Source organism: Bactrocera latifrons, unplaced genomic scaffold (assembly GCF_001853355.1).
Source record: "Bactrocera latifrons isolate USDA-ARS-PBARC rearing strain unplaced genomic scaffold, ASM185335v1 scaffold_611, whole genome shotgun sequence".
NCBI lineage: Eukaryota > Metazoa > Arthropoda > Insecta > Diptera > Tephritidae > Bactrocera > Bactrocera latifrons.
In genome coordinates this window covers 89,459-113,479 of record NW_017537281.1, presented here as the reverse complement: position 1 = coordinate 113,479, position 24,021 = coordinate 89,459, and the positions used below count along the sequence as shown (strand labels likewise).

Here is a 24,021-nt window from a genome sequence, read left to right as displayed (position 1 = left end):
ATACTGAGCATCTTTCTCTTTGACACCATGTCTGATATCCCACGTGATCTGTCAAATACTAATGCATGAAAATCCTAACCTCAAAAAAATCACCCGATAGATTGCCACTACGTGCTGAACTTTTGACAAATTTTGTTCACTACGGCATGGATAATATGATACGAGACTCTTTGATTCGAGAGAGAGCTGTCAAAACTCGCATTTTTTATAATATTTGTCATTGATGCCACTGCTGAAAAATAATAATTAAATTATACAAAACTCTAAATTAAACACTTTGAAAATGCATACATATGTAAAGGCTAAAATGCAAAATCATTGATTAATTTACATAAACATTTATTTTGCCAAAATATGTAAGCACAGTTCAATGAAATTTCATGTAACACTAATTTTATGAGGTAATTATAGCCGTTTACTTCTGGCAACCCGCCTTTTCTGAAATCAACTGTCAGAAATTCCCTGATCTCCATCGCTGTCAAATAATCAGGGAACACGTTTGAGAGAAAAAGAGCCAATGCTAAAGTCTCGTATCATATCAGGGATAATGGGATGCCCAACTTATTCCAGTGTGAGAGCGCTTCAAAATAATTGTTTTTTATAACATTTTCCATTATGGCCAGATCGCACCAAATAAGAATTTTTGGACATTTTAAATTAACATACCCAACATTTATTACGATTGCAAATTATTATTTATTGGACTTTTAATATATGGCGAAACTACTTAATTCCTTTTTTATGATTTTATGGTATATTAAAATAACTGACTTTCGATATTTTAATACTTAATAAGGTGAACTAACAGGCTTAGTTCTAAATTAATAAATGTTTTTAACCATTTGTAATAGAAAATTAATTCTATTATGCATCAAATTACAAAAACGTTTCATAATATATATTTAAATTTCGCATTTTCCTCGATTTTCATTATTTTAAATTTTTATTAGCGATCTCAAACGGCGGCAATAAATTTCTCCGTTCACATATATTTTTGGTACAATTTCAATCTGGCCGTTCCAGAAATTCCAATTGCAAAACGTCAAAACCTACTCAATCCAGTCAACTGTCAAAGTTCAGTAGGTTTTGATGTTTAACAATTGCTTGTCGTTTCTGTTTTTTTCTCGCTGATGGTAACAACAAAAAATAGGCGGTGCCACGCCCATCGTCCAACTTTTACACCGGCTTTTATAAAGCCTTCTCATACTCTTTGGGAGGTGTGATTTAATATCTCTGGCGTAATTAGATATTGATTTATAGCGCTTTTAATAGTTTTGCATACTGTTATATGGAGAGTGAATGGGTTTATCTTCAGATTTAATTCATTTCTAAACGTTCTATAGAAGTTCTTATAGAATTTGCGGTGAGTTAATTTGGTTTTTTTAACTTTAGAAGTATAGGAGATATGTACATTGAACTTATTACAGATTAAAAATTATTAAAAATTGTTTGCCATGCTTAGTTAGTTGGCATTTTATAAGCTATCGGTTAATGGTGATTTCTGAGCGTGGCAGTGGTCCAATTACGCCCATCTACTAACACTATTTTATTTTTTTTTTACTAAGAAACCCTCAGTTGGAGGAGTTGGGGATCTCATTATCTCTGTATCACATTATCCATGACTACGGGAGACAACTAAGTAAGGGCGGAGCGGAATTCGCTAGTTGTACTATTAACGAGAAAATGTAAAGCGATCTTTAGGCAAAAAATGTCGAAAACATGCCGTAACTTATCAAGACCCCAGACACCAAATACCTGGACTCAAGGGCAATTGACTGATTTTATAAAGCTTTTAGTAGCTCCACTTGTATGTATGTATATTTATTCAATGGTACTGAAACTGAATGACCTGACAAAAGAGAATCACAGTTTAGTAGAATCCAAAAAAAAAAAAAAAAAAAAAAAAAAAAAAAAAAAAAAAAAAAAAAAAAAAAAAAAAAAAAAAAAAAAACAAAAACGAACTGTCTATCCAAACAAAAAAGCATCAAATTTTCGTGCTGTCTTTTGACAAACAAATTTAGGAACGGTAGTTAAAAAGCTAAATTATATATATTAATTTCAAAAATGGAAAATATACAGCCAGTTATTCTATACTTTTTAGTTTGAAGTAGTTTTTAAACTACAATCATTTAATTTGACATCCGACTGCTACTTGTGGTTCTTAGCTTTTATTATTTCGACAGATGTATTAACATTGCGCTCTGTATGAAAGCAAAAGAAGTTGTCAAAACCCGAATTTTGACTTTTCCTAACTTAGTGATAAAATTATTATTATTAACCACAGTGCTTTTGAAATGTACGTATGTTCCGAATAGAAAGGATAACGAAAAGAGTTAAATTCGGGTCTTTTTGTCCGGCCTTCCCCGTCAGTGCAAGTTATAACTTGAGTAAAAATTGAGATATCTAAAAGAAATTGACATGAGGGTTTCTTAGTAAAAAWAAAATAAAATAGTGTTAGTAGATGGGCGTAATTGGACCACTGCCACGCTCAGAAATCACCATTAACCGATAGCTTATAAAATGCCAACTAACTAAGCATGGCAAACAATTTTTAATAATTTTTAATCTGTAATAAGTTCAATGTACATATCTCCTATACTTCTAAAGTTAAAAAAACCAAATTAACTCACCGCAAATTCTATAAGAACTTCTATAGAACGTTTAGAAATGAATTAAATCTGAAGATAAACCCATTCACTCTCCATATAACAGTATGCAAAACTATTAAAAGCGCTATAAATCAATATCTAATTACGCCAGAGATATTAAATCACACCTCCCAAAGAGTATGAGAAGGCTTTATAAAAGCCGGTGTAAAAGTTGGACGATGGGCGTGGCACCGCCTATTTTTTGTTGTTACCATCAGCGAGAAAAAAAACAGAAACGACATACATACATGAAGAAGTGGATGAAAATTGCGGTACAAAAAAAAATGATTTCGAGAGAAATCGTTCTTATTTGTGTGGCAGTTCCATGATATGAAAGAAGAATCGTATTATATTAATATTTAACATTGGTAAATACATACATACAACGAGCTTTCCAAAGTAAACAGGACAGGAAAAAAAGAACAAATGGTATTTTCGACAAAATTAATTAATTTTGTTCAAAATAGTCTCCTTCTGCTTCAATACAGTTTTTACACGGTCCAAAAGCAGGTCGAACGATGTTTTAGCTTGTTGGTCGGTATGCCAAATAATCAATTACGTGCTCGGCTGTAAGCCGACTTCTGTTATTGGGTACTGCGAGATTCACAGCAGATGACATTCTCTCTGAGGAAACCAAGGACGCAGGCGATACTTTAGAGCTTCATAGCTTGAACTTCTTTCAAACATATCTACGAGTGTAGTCTGTTTCCACAAGTCTTTACTCTGACTATCTTTAAGTCTGAAAAAAAAAATATTGAACATTTTGTATATATTTCATTACACTTGTCGTCATAAATAGTATTAACGTTAGGTGAAAACACTAAAATGTAATTACACGTTATTAGTTTACTGGTTATTAATTATGAACAAGAACAAATATTTAGATTCTAAAGCTACAAACTTACACAAATAAAATACTTACACCAGTAGCATCGTAACTCACAGATTGAGACAATTCCATGATGTTATTTTCTATCTCAGCAGGTTTATTAGTAATGGCAGAGAACGTATGTATATTTATAGAGAAGGTCCAAGAACGGACAGGCGTGTAAACTGTCAAAAGCTAACAAAATGCGATGAGTGCGTTTTACCACAGCTAGCTAAGAAGGAGAAACTTTACCAGAGGCGCGTGAACAAAGCAGAGCATTCAATRAAAATTATGCTCAGAAACATACATTGCTATTACAGACGTATGTTGGCCTTTTGTATATAATTTTATACGTTTACATGCAATCATATTAATTGATATGATTATAATTTTCGTATTTCTATGAATATATGCCTAATAAATAAATTATGCTATTTCAAAACAATATTTGTAGTTAATGTGTAATTAAGCGTCATTTCATATATGAATATGTTTGTAAATATGATATAGTACATATGTACGTATATGTATATGAGATACTATCATAATATCATAAAAACTTAATATATTGCAATTGCTATATCAGCGCATAATTACATACATATGTATTTACATATACATGTAAATACAATTCAAATTCAAATCATAATATTATCATTTATCAGTAAAAAGTGTGCGCGTACTGCTCTATATTTACATGCATATGTGTGAGACATTGCCGAACTAATAATGTATACACAAATCAACATACAAATATGAGTACACATGTAAATATGTGCGCATTGACAGCGTCACAAGTCAATATGGCAGCCAAGTCGATGCCCAAATTTGTAGAAAAACGCACAACAACAATATTTTCATTCATGAACACAAGCGCACTTTCAACAGGCAAGCTTGCTTCATTAATAAAAACAAATACCATTACATCTCCCCGAGCATGCATTTGCCAACAATCGTCTTTTCTCGACGTTGGCAAAAGCTAAAAACAGAGAACGTATATTTATCGAGAAGGACAAGCGTGTGAACTGTCAAAAGATAACAAAATGCGATGAGCGCGTTTCACCACATCTAACTAAGAAGGAGAAATCTTAACAGTGGAGCGTGAACAGAGCTGAGCATTCAACGAAAATTATGTTCAGAAATATACATTTCTATTGCAGACGTATGTTAGCCTTTTGCATATAATTCTATACGTTTACATGCAAACATATTAATTGATATTGAATATCATTTTGCTAGTTTTTGTGAATGCAGGAAAAATTGATAACTTCATCATTAAATTATGCTATTTTCAAAGTAATATTTGTAGTTAATGTACAAATAAGAGCTACTATTAATATATTATTAATTTACATATGAGTATGTAGATATGTTATATGTGTATATACATATACGACATACTATCATAATATCCTGAACAGCTTATTATAATTTTATATATCACACAGCCGCATAAGTTTTGCGGGGATACCAAATTCAGACATCGCGGCATAAAGCAGCTCCTTTTCGTGCTGTCGAAAGCAGCTTTGAAATCGACGAAGAGGTGGTGAGTGTCGATTCTCCTTTCACGGGTCTTTTCCAAGATTTGGCGGATGGTGAATATCTCGTCGGTTGTTAATTTTCCAGGTCTGAAGCCACACTGATAAGGTCCAATCAGTTTGTTGACGGTGGGCTTTAATCTTTCACACAATACGCTCACTAGAACCTTATATGCGATATTGAGGATGCTTCGTGGAATAAGCAGTTTGTGAGATGCAGATTGTGAGGTCTCCTTTTCTGAGGATTGGGCATAGCACACTTAAATTCCAATCGTTGGGCATGATTTCGTCCGACCATATTTTACAAAGAAGCTTACGCATGCTCCTTATCAGTTCTTCGCCGCCGTGTTTGAATAGCTCGGCCGGCAATCCATCGGTCTCCGCCTCCTTGTTGTTCTTCGGGCGGGTAATTGCTATTCGAACTTCTTCCTGGTCGGGCAATGGAACGTCTGCTCCATCATCATCGATTGGGGAATCCGTTTCGCCTTCTCCTGGCGTTGTGCGTTCACTGCCATTCAGCAGGCTGGAGAAGTGTTCCCTCCATAATTTAAGTATGCTCTGGGCATCGATGACTAGATCACCATTGGGGGTTCTACAAGAGTACGCTCCGGCCTTGAAACCTTCTGTAAGCCGCCACATTTTTTCGTAGAATTTTCAAGCATTACCCCTATCGGCCAGCTTATCAAGCTCTTCGTGCGCACACATTTCGGCCTCTTTCTTTTTCTGTCTGCAAATGCGAATCGCTTCCCTTTTCAACTCTCGGTATCTATCCCATCCCGCACGTGTTGTGGTCGATCGCAACATTGCGAGGTAGGCAGCCTGTTTCCTCTCCGCGACACGGCACTCCTCATCGTACCAGCTGTTCTTCTGTACTTTCCAAAATCCAATGGTTTCGGTTGCAGCTGTACGTAAGGAATTTGAAATGCTGTGCCACCGTTCCCTTACATCGAGTTGTTGACGAGTGCTCTCAGAGAGCAGGAGTGCAAGCCGAGTAGAAAATCGTTCGGCTGTGATTGCAGCTTCTCGACGTCGAACCTTCCTTGTGTTTGATGGTGTGCCTTTTTTGCTGCACAGAGGCGCGCGCGAGTCTTGGCTGCAACAAGATAGTGGTCCGAGTAGATGTTAGGACCTCGCAGTGCACGCACATCTAAAACACTGGAGACGTGTCTTCCGTCTATCACAACATGATCGATCTGGTTGGTGGTTTTTCGATTCGGAGACAGCCAGGTAGCTTGATGTATCTTCTTATGCTGGAATCTAGTACTACAGATAACCATATTTCGGGCCCCGACGAAGTCCATCAGTCTCAACCCATTTGGGGATGTTTCCTCGCTGAGATACCTTCTTTGCCCACCCAGGCGTGAAAGTCCCCAAGCACGATTTTGACATCGTGCCGGGGGCAGCTTTCATAAGTGCTTTCCAAGCACTCATAAAAGGCATCTTTGGTCAAATCGTCCTTCTCTTCCGTCGGGGCGTGGGCGCAAATCAGCGATATGTTGAAGAACCTCGCTTTGATGCGGATAGTGCCCTGACGTTCATTCACCGGGGTGAATGATAGTACTCGGGGACGGAGTCTCTCTCCCACCACGAATCCCTCACCAAACTTGCGCTCCTTTATATGACCACTGTAGTAAATGCCACAAGGACCTACTCGTCTCTGTCCTTGTCCGTCCATCGCATTTCTTGGACGGCGGTGATGTCAGCCTTTATTTCTACGAGGACATCAACCAGCTGGGCAGCGGCACCTTCCCAATTAAGGGACCGGACATTCCAGGTGCATGCCCTCAATTCGTAGTCCTTATTTCGTTTGCATTGGTCGTCATCAAAAGTGGGGTCTCTCATCCAAGGCTGTTGTTGCGTTGTCATTGGGGTGGATTTCTTACGTGGCGGGTCCTAAACCCAGCATACAACCCTATGCAGGGAATGGTTCGCCTTCTCACTTTAGCTCGCCTTCAAAGGGATGTTCTTAGGCTACCCAGAGGATACTTTGCCAAGGACCGGAAGTCGTGAGTTGCTGGAGTCATATGTAAAAGAATCGTTTCTGGCCACTTCCAAGTAAATAGCGATCACAGAACTTTCCTCACTTGCGTGAACTTCTACACATGACTCCATCCTTGGACGATGTCAACAACCGATGAGTCGACGTTGCGAGTTTTCGAGAGAAAAGTTTTACGAAAGATTTATGGTCCTTTGCGTTGGCCACGGCCAATATCGCATTCGATAGAACGATGAGCTGTACGAGATAAACGATGACATTGATATAGTTCAGCAAATTAAAAGACAGCGGCTACGCTGGCTAGGTCATGTTGTCCGGATGGACGAAAACGCAACAGCTCTGAAAGTATTCGACGCTGTATCCGCCGGGGGAAGCAGAGGAAGTCCTTTCCACTCCGTTGGAAGGACCAAGTGGAGAAGGACCTGGCTTCACTTGGAATATCTAATTGGCGCCACGTAGCGAAAAGAAGAAACGACTGGCGCGCGGTTGTTAACTCGGCTATAATCGCGTAAGCGGTGACTACGCCAATCCAGAAGAAGAAGAAAATATTTCAATAATATTATATGTTAATCGCATTTCATTTAAATTTTCGTACGTATCTACATATCAGCACATAGTTACATTCATGTGTAAGTACAGTTCAAATTTAAATCGTGATATTATCATTTATCAGTAAAAAGTGTGCGCGCACTGCTGCTATATGTACATACATCCATATGCATTTGTGTACGACATTGCCGGACAATTAATGCATACACAAACCAACATACTTATACACGTTCCCATGTAGATATGTATGTCGCCCGCAAAAACTACAAATATTGTTCTGCAAAAACAACAAACGTCTCAAATAGCATCAGCAGCGTCACAAGTCAATATGGCAGCCAAATAGTCGATGCCCAAATTTGTAGAAAAGTACACAACAACAATATTTTCATTCATGGACGCAAGCGCACTTTCAACGGGCAATGACGGCTTAAATGAAAATCATCCCTCTGAACTGCCCATATCTTTCTGCATCTCGTGGTTTGTTTTATGAAATACTAATTATTGTTTTAAGTACCACTTGCTTAGGTATTTCCACTCGTTTATGTGTCATATTATATTTTTATTTTTACAAGCCACAAATATCTGTATCTTTGATTGTGGCACATAACTGGGATTGACTGTATTTGTCAAGGAATGTGCAAAATATTTTTCGMRGCTTGCAAAAATCTGCGTCGATATGTATGCACGCTCATACAAATGCATACATATTTACACAAGTACGTTGGTAAAGCTATTAGAGCGGCAAGGGAAGCAGTGGCAATTGGCGATCGTTGACTCTGACAAAACGTGAGCTTCGCCATTGGCTGTCCGTGTCAATCGGAAATTTCGCATGACATATGTACATATTTACATACAAAGTTGTGTGTGGACAAATGTATTAACATTATGCGTATGGTTCGTTTTTTACATGCGTACATAAATACATACGTGAATATGTGCGACCGCTTCGTCTTTTAACATGTTATCAAAACTTTTAAAGACCTGTGAATAAATTCGTTTGTATATATCTTATCAAACCTACATTAATTAAAGATTTACATAGGTAATAATTCTTGTCTGCCTTTATTATATATTTCCAAAGATGTTAAGGAATTCTTCGTGAAATAGTTCAATTTGTACGTACATGCTTGTGTACTTTGATATAAAATATGTATATAGAAAATGTACATACGTATGTATGTATGTATATCAGTGGCGCTCATTTAATAACAACTCAATAAAAATCCAAACACGCGTGTTTGACTGATAATTCTGCTACTGCGAAAAATATCACACGAACACGAAAGTGGCTGAACAAGTACACTAGGTCACCACAAAGAATCGGCATTTGGTACACTGACAGAAACACCTCGAATTTTTAAAATGTTTTCTAGCGAATGGCAAGAAAATTATTTTTTTATTGAAACTGATGAAGGGGAATTTTCCACTTTCAAATTAATTCAAAATAAGCAAGGAAACACGCTTTCTGACCAACATCTTACCGACCATCTACGCATTAAGGAGTATAAAGGGGATATCGAAACGAGCCATTTAGTCAATGACTTGATAAATTTTCAAGTCTTACACAAAAAGAATTCAATAAACATTTCTGATATTTTTTCCAAATTTGCCAATAACTTTTTTCCCTGAATGTAAATAAAAAAAAAATACAGTAGAAATTTGTTCAGCGTACATGGCAGCGAAAATCTATAGCAATGTTTTTGCAGCGCAAACGTAAAATGTAGTAGTATTGAGGCGTGCGCACCGCTGATGTATATAAATTATATGCAGTCGTTTGCGCATTGTAAATATACGAATCTGTAAGCGTACATTTTTAAACATTGAAATTAACATATTTTTTCCCATTGGTTCTAACAACTGTTCTGTTATTGTCGTGCCCCTGATGTTAAGTGGTGAAAAGCGCTAATAATTTTCTGTGGTGAAACGCACTCATCCAAAACAGTAAATATCCCAAAATTGAAATATCCCTGAATTTTCCGTTCCGGTTGAGGTTATAGTACGCGGGACGGATAACAGACTGACACTGACAGACGGCAGTTGAATTGAATGACAGACACCGATATTGAAATGACATTTACACTTGACAGAGAAAGTTGCCAACTTAAAAGCCAACTTTAGTACCTACTAAATTAAAAAGCAGGAAATCGGGTCGACCATGAACAAAGAAGTGTTAAAAACGGTTAGTATAAAAAAGGATTTACAATTTTTTTTATCATAAAAATATCGATTTTTATAGCTTTTCAATATTTGTAATACTATATCGATACATCGATATCTTGAAAAAATAAATATCACTAAAAAATATCGATGCATTGAAAAACTGTATCGATGTATCTATATTTTTTCGACAAGCCTAGGTCGCAAGCGTCGATGAGACACGCATTATCAGAACATGTCGAATACGGCGCAACAAACGCTTAAAAAATCCAAGGTAGCATAACGCATTAAATGTTCGCTCAAAATACGATAAATCGATGTTTTGAAGATGTTCAATTCCATTTCCATGAATTTGATGATTTCGGCTGTTTTTTGATGAATTCACGCACAGTTTCGATGGAATTTCCGGTGATCACGGATTTTAATAGGCCCACATGTTGATCGTTATTTATGTCCTCACGACCACTTTGAAAACGTTGAAACCATTCGCGTACTCTACTACGGGATAGGCAATCAACTCCATAAACTTGTATCGTCAATTGAAACAATTCAGTAAAAGTTATACCAACTTTAAAACAAAATTTGAAGTTGTCGAAGCTCATTTTCGCACCTATAAGGCAAACATACTGACACTTTAAACGCCACAACTTCACTTCCAATCTATGAAATGTCATGAAATTCTCACTGGACAATCTTTAAGGATAGCATATTCAGGCATTAAATACCTGTTTGCCTTGGACATGTTTGAATGAAAGATTTCTGTCTTTTCACTACTATTAACTGTCAAGGCTTGCTGGGCATATATTCCGGTATAATCTGTAAAAATATTTTTAAAACAGAGCACATGTTGGGTTGTTATGATGCCAGCAAGAGCAAGCAAATTTAAATTAGATGTTAGTTATTCCTGAAACACATTGTGTGTACAAGCGATTTTTGACGCATTCGCTTTGATTTGGCTTATTTTTATTTATTGCTTTGAATTGTAAAAGTAAATATTTTATTTTTTAACTAGCTGACCCCGCATGCGTTGTCCTGCGTGAAATTATGTGTTTTGAAATGAAAAAAAAAAATTCAGTTTACGTTGTGTAAAAAATCATTTATTTTCGATTTTTCTAAATTTTTTTCAATGAATCCAGTTTTATAAACAACATTTTTTGGTTTCTATTTCGGTGCGTAAATGTACAGAGAAGATGGTTTTCTAACTCGGAAACACGCCACATACAATAACTGGCGCGCACTCGTAGTTGAAGTGAATTGACAAAAGGCAGGTGGAATTGATATCAAACCACTGAAACCGAAATTTTCCCATTTCCAATTCTTACCAAATACGATATAAAATGTCTTCAGCAGTGTAATTTTGTTCGTATACCATAACTGACGCGGATTTGAAGGCTGATATGTCGAAATGGACATCGCGAAAAGTGTGCGAACTTCAGTGGCATACGAAGTAGCTATCGAATCGTCCATCGTTCGATTCCATTGATTATCATGATCCAGCAATTGTAATTGTTGCACACACCGTACTATTCACAGTACGCAATGACTTAAATGAAATTGAACCGCGCACATTTATCAATAGCAATCGAAGGTATAAGCAATCGTCGTTTATCGGGTGGAGTATGTAAATTCGTCCTAAGGAATTAGTTGAGAACACACCTGGATGTCAATCTTCTGGTTGGCCTTGCTTTTTGCGTAACCAATTCTTCGACGCTCCATTTCATGTATAATATCAAGGTATTTCCGAAAAGAGCAACGTTCTCGCAAACGAATCACTGATCCCAGTAAGAAAAAATTCGTCAATGCCAATTTTGTTGTTAGAAGTGTTTCCGCTGGCTGTACTGTAATCTCTGGGTTGAAAAACACTCTTTGGCCATTCTCCAAATGAACTGCGAGACGCACAACAATTCGAAAACGTTCATGAATTTCAAAAGTAAATACCCTATAAAGAGCTTTATTGCAGTTCACGTATCGATCATTTGTTCAAGACCAATAACCGCTTTCTTTGATGACGTATTTGATCGATTTCACCAAACTACAATATCAAACATTGATATTAGTTTTGAATGTGAATTAGACAACAGTGGCGAATATGGTAGACCCAGAATATGGTACGATTCATGTGTTGTCGACTTCAATATTCACTCCTCTAAGTTGAATGGTAAATGTCGCCTGATGAGTTAAGACGATACAGTGGATATCCATCATTTCCAGTTTGGGCTTTCGAAAGAAAAGCACGTGGACAGTGTTTCTTGCATTTATAGTTAGACACACAAACCAAAGTGGGATTGTGGTGTCCGCAGGGTCTATGAACCATATTGGTTTTCATCACTTCGTATAATACTGGATCTTTTTCTGTATCAGGAATTTCCGCAGAAATGATTTCATCAATTTGGGCCGGTGTAACCACCATTTGCCATCCAAAGAAGAATGTCTGGGACGTATGTCATCGCATCGTTGGTGTACTCGTTCATGTGCTTGTGCCATACGTTGATGGCAAAAAGAACGTCGACTGATATTAGCGCGACCTCTTCGTGGCTTTGTAAAAAATTTCAATCTGCAACTGCTCACTTCGTCTGAAACACACATAAAGTTTTCACTGAATAATTTTCAATAATTTTTCTTTATCAAAAGTATAAGGTTTTTTTATTTCTAAACCTTTCCGATCCACAGCGAACAACTTCTGAAAATTTCATGAAGATTGGTTCAACCGTTCTCGAGCCTTAGCGTTACTAACAAACAAACATTCATTTTTACTTACATGCATATATACAAAAGAACACTTTTGTACGGGAATAAGAAAAGGGCTGTTTTAAGGGGTTTTCCGGCAATTATTGGAAAGAATTGGTTAAATTGGTCCAGGCGTTGTTGAGTTATGCGCTTAGCAACACATTTTGCGATTAATTTTTATATTATAGGCGGGTATTGTCACTTGCGAAGCGAATGAAAATTTTGGCGAGTTTCGCCGTGGCGAATTGTAAGTTGCGAATCTCTAACGAATTTGCCAGAAAATGGCGAACGAGTGACGAAAATAAATTTCTGGTGTTGCGGCTGGCGAAAAAACGGCACTCGCTTCGCCATTACTGTTAAAATTTAACAAATGTATTTTTTATTCGCTATTTGAAATGGAAAGGACGTAAGTAAATTTTGATCTTTATTTGAGTAATTGTAATTATATTTATCAAAACGATACTTCTAGAACACAACGTACAACAACGCAGCAATTCCAAAAATAAATTGGTTGCGGTAATGGAAAATAATCCGGACGTCGCCAGAGGAATGTGGAATTTTGGATAGACAAAGAAAAGCAGGGCAGAGCAATGGGACCTGTTCGCTGAATAAGGTAAAAATTTAATTAATTGTTTGGTTGAAGTTACTTATGTGTAGCATTTAGGTTTGGTTAGATTATAAACTGAAACTAAAAAAAAAAAATAGCGACAAACGGACGCGAAACTGTCGCCACAGGATTAAGACCTTATTCTCAGCAAAGTTTATCTTCATTAGAGCAAAGTGTGGATGAGCTTCTTCACTTTCATCCGGCTGTAAATCCTACAGGCTTAGCATAAGGTTCTAATAAAGTAGAAACTGCGGTAAATACTAGTAAAATTCAGCCAGAAGAGCGCACGACCGAGGAAACACAACGAGCCATGGATTTGGCATCGCAATCCTCAAGCAGCCGTCCTAGAATGACAGTAGAGGAACGTGAATCATTCGGATGAAAGCGTTGGAAAAGCAAGCCGAAGTTCAAGACACCCTTTCCAACAAAATTGCAAAAATGGAAAGAAAAATAGATGAAAATGAAAGAAGAAAGGAAGAAGGATGAAAATTTAGTGGAAAAAAAGACATAAAGAAAAGATGGAAATAAAACTACAAATTTTAAAATTAAAAATGCAAAAAAATAGGGTAAATAGGGTGCTTGTAAATAGATTGAATTTAGTTTACAGTTTATTTCATAAGAATGTGATGATTTTTTTTTTTTTATTTTATATTTGAACCGAACTTGAAATTGAGATTTTTTTAAGAAACATGTGATGAATTTATTTTTACTTTATTATTGTAAGTGACGGAATTGAATCTGTGATTTTTTTAATTTAATTTAAAAGCATGTAGTTTTTGTAATTTTTATATATTTATTACCTATGTAATATTGAATTTCAAAGTATTGAATAAAATAAAAGAATACAATATATTATTCACTGAAGTCGGTGTAGTTTCATTTACATCAAAGCATCAGCAATTTGTCTTCTGTGGCGCTCTCCTGGTGAACCATTGCCATTTTCATTAATTGGTTCCAATGGTACAACGTCATCAAAGAAGGTTTCAGCATCCTCCGGATCACCGATTCTAAATTTTTTACAAATGTTGTGCAATGCGCAGCATATATTAATAACGGATGTTATTTTAGCAGGATCGTAGCGCATTTTTCTATCACTCAGAAGACATCTGAACTCCAATCGTACGTTCAATAACATTTCTCGCTTTCGCGTGCTTCTTATTAAAAATGTACTCCCTAGTTCCAGATTCTGCATGACGGAAAGGTGTTAATGAATAAGGGCTTAGTGGGTATCCGAAGTCACCTGCAAATGTATTATTGTTTTCAATATTCATATGTCAAGATTAAACTTACGCAGTAGTCAAATATTGCGAATACCTAAATAAATAGAGTTCTGTTCTCTGTTTTGATGCGCTGCCTCAAATCATGCCTTTAGAGAACTATTGTTCCATACGAACGAATCGTGTGCAGAACCAACATATCTAGCATCCACAAAACGGATATTCATATCATGATCACAAGCCTGTAATAAAAATACAATAACATTTTTATACCAATTTTACTGTATTAAATTCATCAAAACTCACAATTATTGAATTTATGCTAAAAAAAAAATGCTTTTCTGTTTAGATAGAGGTGTTTGTTTGTGATAGGAGCATAAATCGTAATATGGGTTCGATCGATGTAGCCTATTACATTTGGTATTCCCGATCTTGAATAAAATTTGCTCCTTGCCTGCTGCTTCTCTTCTTCACTCATATCTATGCTTATATGGGTACGACAAATTTCATTTTCCAAAATGGGTATGATCTCTTTAAAGTAAGGGAAATTGTTGGCTGAGCAAGTGCCAACAGAAATTCATTCCCTATAGCTTGTTGGTAACTGCCATGTGCAAAAAATCTGAGCGCGGCACACAGTTTTAACATCGGCGTTATGGAAGACGACATCCGACAATGAAATTTGTCTTTGATTTTATCCAGCACATACATAAATGCGTCCTTGTTTAAGCGGAAATTCTCAACGAATCTACAAATACATGTACATTGAACAAAAACTTCTTACTATTCGTTATAATTGAACTAGATACATACACCGTGTTAGGTAGCTCTGTAGAATTATCTTTTTAGAACGGCGCTGTCGAAGAATATTAGTTCGCGTTTCCACATCGTAATTGTCCTCAAAACACAGATCCATATTTTCGAATTTCAGTTGATATAATACTAAATACTTTTAAGTATAAATGACACAAATGTCAAGTTTGGATGAACGCGCTACTTTTTTCATGAATGGCAACGACATATTTTAGCGAATACGTTCATTCGCCATTCACAGTGCAAATTTGGGGTATGTTCGCCAAAGCGTTCGCTTCGCCAAATAAATTCGCTTCGCAAGTGACAATACCCGCCATAGACTCAACTTTCGTAATTTTTTCTTATTAAGAACCTTCTCCTAATAATAACAAATACTCGTACAACAAAAAAGAATTAGTGAAATCGGTCTAGCCATTCACGCGTGATGCCGTGACTAAGGGAAAAAGAGATTAATTTTTGTATATATAGATGTTCAAGTGTTGATATGAAGCGATTGTGATTTCCAGCCAGTTTTCCTTTTTTATTATTTCGCTCTTGTTTTCCTAATATCTAACGATCCTAGCATTTAAGATACGAAGCTTTTATTATAGTTAATACCTTCAGGTGTTACAGTGTGGAATAGCAAAGTACAGGTGTAACCGAACTTTTTATACTCTTGCAAACCGGAAGAATCGAAGCTATGGAAAGTACTTGAAGCGCTTTAAAAACTTTACATTAAAGAAGTAAGGAAGGGCTAAGTTCGGGTGGAACCGATCATTTTATATTCTCGCAACTTACAAGAATCAAAGCCAGGGAAATACTTTATCGTATAAAACGTCAACCTGAGGTTCGAAATTCAAGCAAATTTATATATAAATATACTATTTATAACACCTATACTGACAGACACGTAAAGTTAGTTAGAAAAACGAAAACCATTATATGTAGTATATGCAAGTGGGGATAGTATCGACCCGATTTTATATTTATTAGTTATATATTCATTCAAATTTATTAAGGTTATGATACATTGTTATGAGTAAAATACCCTAGCTCATCTTCATAGAGAAAACTCACATATTGGCTGATATATGCGGTACAAAGCCACCAGGAAGCTCGATTAAATTTATTTATATAAAGTATATGGGGGCTCCAGACTGTTAAATGACAGCGAAAGCATAACGCCAGGAAAAAGCGAACCCGATTCCTCAATCGATGACGAGGGAGCAAATGTTCCATTGTCCGACCATGAAGAAGTTCCAATAACAATTACCCGGTTGAAGAGCAACAACAAAGCGGTGGGGGCCGATGGATTGCCGGCCGATCTATTTAAACACGGTGGCGAAGAACTAAAATGCAATAAAATATGTTCCGACGAAAGCATGCCCAACGATTATAATTTAAGTGTGTTCTGTCCAATCCACAGATAGGGAGACCCCACAATCTACGCCAACTACCGTGGAATAAATCTCCTAAACATCGCATATAAGGTATTGTGATTAAAGTCCACCGTCAACAAACTGATTGCACCTTATCAGTGTGGCTTTAGACCTGGCAAATCAACAACTGACCAGATATTCACCATGCGCCCGTGAAAAGAGAATCGACACAGAAAACTTCTTTGCCGATTTCAAAGCGCGATGTCTGAATTTGGTATCCCCGTAAAACTAATACGGCTGTGTAAACTGACGTTGAGGAACACCAAAAGCTCCGTCAGGATCGGGAATGACCTCTCCGAACCGTTTGATACAAAAAAAGTTTCTTCTTCACTTTTTCAACCTGCTGCTGGAGAAAATAATTCGAGCTGCAGAACTTAATCGAGCAGGTACAATGCTGTAAACGAGTGTACAGCTGCAGGCGTATGCCGATGAAATTGATATCATTGACCTCAACACCCGCTTCGTTAGATCTACTTTCTCCAGACTGGAAGCAAAGCTGATGGGTCTGTCAGAGAACGAAGGCAAGACGATATATCTCCTGTTATCAACCAAACAGTTTGTGCATTAGAGACTACTCTCCCACATCACTGTTGACGTTCATAGCTTYGAAGTTGTAGATAATTTCGTCTATCTTGGACCAGCATTAACAGCAATAAAAATGTCACCAAAAAATTCAACGCAGTTTTCGAGAGAAAGGTTCTGCAAGAGATTTATGATCCTTTCGCATTGGCCATAGCGAATATCGCATTCAATGAGACGATGAGCTATGAGAAGGACCTAGTTTTGCTCGGAATCTCCAATTGGCGTCACCTTGCGAAAAGAAGAAACGATTGGCGCGCTGTTGTTAACTCGACTATAATCGCATAAGCTTTGTCTACGCCAATAAAGAAGAAGATATGGGGGTTAAGTGAAGTATTAGTCCGATTCAACCCATTTTTGACAAACAGACATACCATTGTCAGCGAACTTACTATCCCTCAATTTCAATTAAAAAGAATGCCATGTACCAAATTTTGTTAAAATCGGTTACTTGAGTCCCGAGATATGGGATTTCACCAAAAAGTGGGTGGTACCACGCCTATCGTCCAATTTTACAACGGGTCCTATAAGGTTTTTTCACACAATTCCCGCAGAAATTTTTTACTTTTCTGGCGCATTAAGTTATTTATTTATCGCGCTTTTAGTAGCTTTCAACAGTACTGTTATATGGGGAGTGAGCGGGGTTCTCATTCGATTTCCTCCATTTTCACACTATCGATAGGAGTTTTTGCAGTATTCGTGTTGGGTATTGCAGTATTTGGTTGTTGTAGCATTAGTGGTTTAGGAGATATGTATATACATTTGATAATAGTCCGATTACGCCCATCTACGATTACATTGCGCGAACAGACAGACAATCAACCGAATTTCAACTTTTCTCGTCATCCTGATCATTTATAAATATAAGGTAATACATACAACAAAAATATTATACTCTGTAGCAACATGTGAAAGAGTATAAAAATGTTTAGAAAGAATTCGAAGAATCGAAGGAATTGTGAATAAAGTACAACCAAATTTTGTATTTTGTTAAGTTATAAGTATTATGTGTCAGTTAGTTTAATATCTATGGTTTTACTTCCCTTAGTTAAAATCTTCATTAAATGAGATACATCTGACATAAACTTTGTTGTAGATGCTAACTTTATAACACATATTTAGTTGATGTGCAAAACGTCAACCAGAAGATCGGAGTTGATAATATTGACCATATATGCGGTATGCTTGAAATATTTCAAAAGGTACATATATGGGAGTTAGGTGTAGTATTGACTCGATTTTATTCAATTTTGGCATTACTTATTGACAAAAACAAATGATCTGTGAGTTTCATTAACGTACCTCACATACCTTCAACAATATATAAATACTAAAGTCAACCGGATGTTTAGAAATCCTGATATTAGTTATTTGGGGGTTAGGACAAGTTTTCATCCGATTTTATCCAATTTAGCCAAAGAGATGCTTAGAGAAAAATACGTCCACTAAATTTAATTAAGACACTTCACATATTGGCTGATATATGCTGATATATATATAGTCAGATGGAAGTTTGAAATTTTTTCTATTAGGTATATGGGGGCTTAGGGAAACATAACTCGATTTGAATTATTCATAAGGTGGCACACCTCAAAGGCAATATTCCTACAAAGTTTTATACGGATATATTGATTGCATACAAGAAAGTGAATTAATGAGATGGAATTTGAAATTGTATTACATGGAAAGTAGGTGTGGTTCCTAACCGATTTCGGCAATTTACGCACTATAACATGGGAATGTGAAAATAATCCCATACACCAAATTTGGTAAAGTAGGTCTGTCTATACATATGTAATGTCACCATTGTCCAATTGGCTACGGGTCTTATAAGGGCCTTTTATCATTCTGAGTGTGGCTTATTTCGCTACTGATTTATCGAACCTTTAGTAGTTTTTAATAAAACCGGCTTTGTTATGGAAATTTATAACTCAATTTTTACTACTTTACTACTACTTTAAGTTAAAACTTGCACGCAGAAACGGACGAACGGGCTGCGCTTGTATATGAATATACTTGTATATCTATCTCAACCAGTTGTAGGTAATATGCATAACCGTTAGGTGAATAAAACTATTATATTAGTTGGTTTTTACATGAAGTAAAAATGAGTCAAAATAATACATTTTTGAGCAAATTCAAAGCTTGAGCTGTTCCGAAATGTGTACTCTTTATTTATACTCTTAAGAATAACTTATTTTACAGCTCTTACTTCTATTTAATACTAACTGGTATGATTACTTATTACCAGCTGATAGTTTGTTTAGATGTGCTAGAGTATATTATATAGTTTGTAGTATAGTTTGGTTTGTTCTTAGATAAGATTGTTGAGGTATTCAAACTCAAGTCTGTTTTAATGCTTGTTGCTTTATGATTGTTTGTTGTAGTGAAACTGTATTTCAACTGTTCCAACCCAAGATTGTTCTGATGCATTTTCTTTAATGTTGTTTTGATACATTCTGTTTAAACCATAAGCAATACGCTCCTTAACCTAATCTGTAGCGACATTGCAATATTATAAAAATACCCGAAAAGCTGCGGTATTGAAAAATAGTTCAATCATAATTTGAGATGAGTGGCTCACAAATATTCTCGAAGCATTGCACGGAAAAATACAAAATTTAAACGGCATTGATGAATTTTCCGGTGATGTTACTTTACCTTCCCTCAGGCTTCCTTTGAAACACTTCGATTGATCATAAATATGCACGTAATATTGTAAACTAAATTCTGCACAAATATACTTCGAACGATTGCTGCTTTGAATTTGTGATTCTTCTTCTTTATTGGCGTAAACACCGCTTTCGCGATTCTTCCTTTTCGCAGATTGGCGCCAAGTGGATATTCCAAGTGTAGGCAGGTCCTTCTCCATCTGGTGTTTCCGGGAATAATGAGTGACTTATAAAGTTTAAACTTTACTTTTCAACTACCTACCCCAAAGTAGAACCTGTTGGCAAGAATTATTTTGCGTTGGATTTCGAGGCTGACATTGTTGTTGCTGTTAATACTGGTCCCTAGATAAACGAAATTATCACCAACTTCGAAGTTATGACTGTCAACAGTGATGTTGGAGCCAAGTTGCGAGTGCGACGACTGTTTGTTTGATGACAGGATATATTTCGTCTTCCCTTCCATCACTTTCGGACCCATTTGCTTCGCTCCCTTATTCAGTCTGAAGAAAGCAGATGGCGCGGTTGTTAAGGCCAATGATATTAATATTAGGTTGTCAAAAAAGCCTTGCGGTATTTTCGCTAGTTGGCGCTGAGGGTGCGTAGTTCTAGTTTTATTCGTCGCATCGGGTCATGCTATACCTTTTTGAAAAGCCCATTTTACGCGCTAACACATGTTTGATTAATAGCGTCGCAAACATGGAGCAAAATAAAGAGAAAATACGACATATTTTACAGTACTACTACGATAAAGGCAAAAATGCATCTCAAGCCGCCAATAAAATTTGTGCAGTTTATGGACCCGATACAGTTTCCMTTTCCACCGCAMAACGATGGTTTCAACGTTTTCGTTCTGGTGTAGAGGTGGTCGAAGATGCGCCACGCTCCGGAAGGCCTGTCGTTGAAAATTGCTATAAAATCGCTGAATTGATCAAAAGAGACGGGCATAGTAGCATTTTATGAACTATTGAAGATTCAATAAAAACACCGCAAGACTTTTTTCATCGGTGTAAACCAGCAACTGCACACTCTAATAGAAAATTGAGACGAATACTATTATTTATTAATAGGTAGGTTATTTTTAAAAGTTAAGTTTTTGTTTTGATCTTTTACATTAGGAAAAAGTTTGCAAATAAAATGATGGCAATATTGCTCAAATGTGAACAAAAGAGAACAACAGATTTTTACTTTGTCGCTACGGGCAGAACTTTTGTCAAATTTCGTTTGTTACGTGCGGTAAGTACGAAAAGGCCCAACGTCGCTTACTAACTGTGATGCTTCAGTATTATTTTAAATTTTACCAATCAATTTGTTTACATGGTTTTGCACATCTAGCGTTTAAGTTATAAATTTTAATAATGAAAAAGATTAAAACTAAAATCTAACTATTGAAAATAGTATAACTATTTATAAATAATAGTATTATCTATGGTTCTGAGTTAGTTTAAGGATATTTCAAATACTGGGTAGTCGAAAAAGTCTTTTGTCAATGGATGTCGTTGCAGTTCTATAAATCCAGTGCCAACAATCGTGGAAGTTGAAAAAAAACTTGCAGCGGTTCAAAAATTAGTGAAATTAATGAAGAAATTGGCTATATTTTGAAATTTTTTTTTAAGGGAGGCAAGCCACCTATCAGTTCGTGTAGCACAACAATGGCTCGCTCGCTTCCTTTCTGGAAAATTCGAAATTTTGATTTAACCTAATGGAATAATGTCTCTAGCGAATATGTGGGAAAAAGGGTCGAAAAATTGTACATATTTTCTTTATTTATTTATTATTATAAATATAAAAAAAAAAAATAAGTTGAAGTTTGATTAGAAATACGAAAAGACCTTTTCGACGACCCAATATATACAAGTTTATATTTTAATAACTACAAAATATCGATATTATCAACCCTGTGTTATAAGAGAGCAATTCGCTTAAATTAAATTATTCTGCTATATAGTAGCTTTATTACTTGTTTCCATATTTACAGTCCCTCCCATGCTTTTAATACCCCATCAATTGGTCGGAGCTCCTGAAGGTTTCAACGTAACAATCGAATGTTTCACGGAAGCACATCCAACTTCGTTAAATTACTGGACTCGTGGAGAAGGCCCCATTATACACGACTCCTATAAATACAAGTGAGTAGATAATTAATGAAGATAAAAATATTTATTTTATTTATTTGTTATTAATAATAAAAATAAAACAGTTTGTAACGTTTAAAACAAATAAAAATAGTTATAAAGTTAATTATATATTAATTTTCAGAAGGTTGTTAGCCGATTTTTACTTTAACTTTAACTTTCCTCTTTTACACTCGTAATAAATGTCATAAAAGAAAAATGTTTGCGAAATTGGTGTACAAAATTTACTTAAATAATAAAAATATTTATACATGATGGAAACGTGCGCTTAATAATAATATGTATCAAAATGATGAAATGATGTGTAGGATCGAATGAGCGCCAGTAATGTGGATAATTTCTCTAATTCTCGTGCACCATATACATATTTATTGTAATAGCATTCTTAAGTAGTATTTGAGTTAGACAATAAATTTTTTCAACATATGTTTATACTGAAATTTTATTCTATCGTCCCAAATTTATCCGTACATATATTTGTCTCATGGGGCATTATAGCAGAAACAATGGAGTAATTTTCGACGACAGGCCTTCGGAGCGTGGCGCATCTTCGACCACCTCTACACCAGAACGAAAACGTTGAAACCATCGCTGTGCGGTGGAAATGGAAACTGTATCGGGTCCATAAACTGCACAAATTTTATTGGCGGCTTGAGATCCATTTTTGCCTTTATCTTTATTTTGTTCCATGTTTGCGACGCTATAACTCATGAACGACTCAAAAGAAACGATAATCAATCAATCACACACGTGTTAGCGCGTGAAATGGGCTTTCCAAAAAGGTATATACCCGATGCGACGAATAAAACTAGAACTACGCGCTCTTAGCGAAAATGCCGAAAGACATTTTTGACAACCTAATATAAACTATTTTTAATACTTTGTTTTCAGTTTTGATATTTCAAGTATATTATAAAAAATTTGAATTGTAAACATAGATGTGTACAAAACTATATATGCGTATTAAGCAGTGGCAACATTGTTCAAATGAAAACAAACAAAGATGGCTGATTTCTGCATTTTGCTCGATAAGGAAGGAAAAGTAAGGAAGTAGCGTTTTTGACTGGTTCTGCTTTTACTGTTTTGAAGTTGCTGTCGCTTCTACTACATACACCAGGCACCAACTTGATACCTTTGACAATTGTGAGCACCATTTAACCATTCGGCCATAGTACTTCATAGTATCTGTGTGAAATACATTTTAACATATTCGCTACTTTTTTCTAACGAAATCTTTCAAACTATAAAAACTTAAACAAAAAAAAAATATTATTATTACATTTATTAGGAAAAATATACAGGCTATTAAACCTAATGATAAGGAGGAGTGCGAGCAGTTTTGGCCATCGACTCCGATATTATAACAAATCTATATTATATCATATTATGTATGTTACATTCCACTAGARAATTATAAAWACWTGTAATATTTTCAAAAGATGGTGTTTTTAACAGTGTTTGATATTGAGCAGAAATAAAGTGTTTGAGCCTAATACTCTCTAAAGCTGGACAGGTGCGTAAGATGTGGTCCACGGATAGTGTGTTGGATCAGAAGGGGCAAGATGACTTCCGGTGAGTAGGTGCTGATGTGTGATTTGTGTATGGCCGATTCTTAAACGTGTAAATACGGTTGCTTGCGGTCGAAATATATTGCTAGTGTAGTAAATTTTATTTCGAAGTGGGTTGAAGTTTTTATACGGGTGTTCGAAATTTCTCCAGTCCGCGCGTCTTCTTTCCTGTACATGCTTTTGTAACAGTTTTCTAAGATCATTTTCGTCATGTAACTCATGGAGAAGAGTCGGTGCTGACTCAAAGTACTTAGCGGCATTGTCTGCATGCTCGTTCCCAGCAATTCCGACGTGGCCTGGTACCCAGAGCAAAGCTATTTTTCGTTTGTTTTTGATGCATACGTCTTGAATTTTTGACATTATAGTAGGGTTATTGCGTATATTACGGATTGCATTTAAACAAGAAAAGCTGTCAGAGCAGATTACAAACTTGCCTTTTTGTCGGTTGGTATATTCTAAAGCTTTGTGGATGGCAAAAGCCTCGGCAGTGAAAACAGATGAATGAGAAGGAAGAATTCCGCCTGTAATGATTGTC

General features: G+C 36.0%; 1 protein-coding gene across 2 annotated transcripts in view; it reads left to right on the top strand.

Annotated features, from left to right (window-relative positions):
* Positions 1-24,021, top strand: part of LOC108975117 (lachesin-like) — a gene marked incomplete at its 5' end in the record, with an annotated part of 99,386 nt that overhangs the window by 7,470 nt on the left and 67,895 nt on the right. For both annotated transcript variants that reach the window (XM_018943410.1, XM_018943409.1), the window contains 1 exon segment: positions 21,762-21,912. In XM_018943410.1, coding sequence (XP_018798955.1) covers positions 21,762-21,912 — 151 coding nt within the window.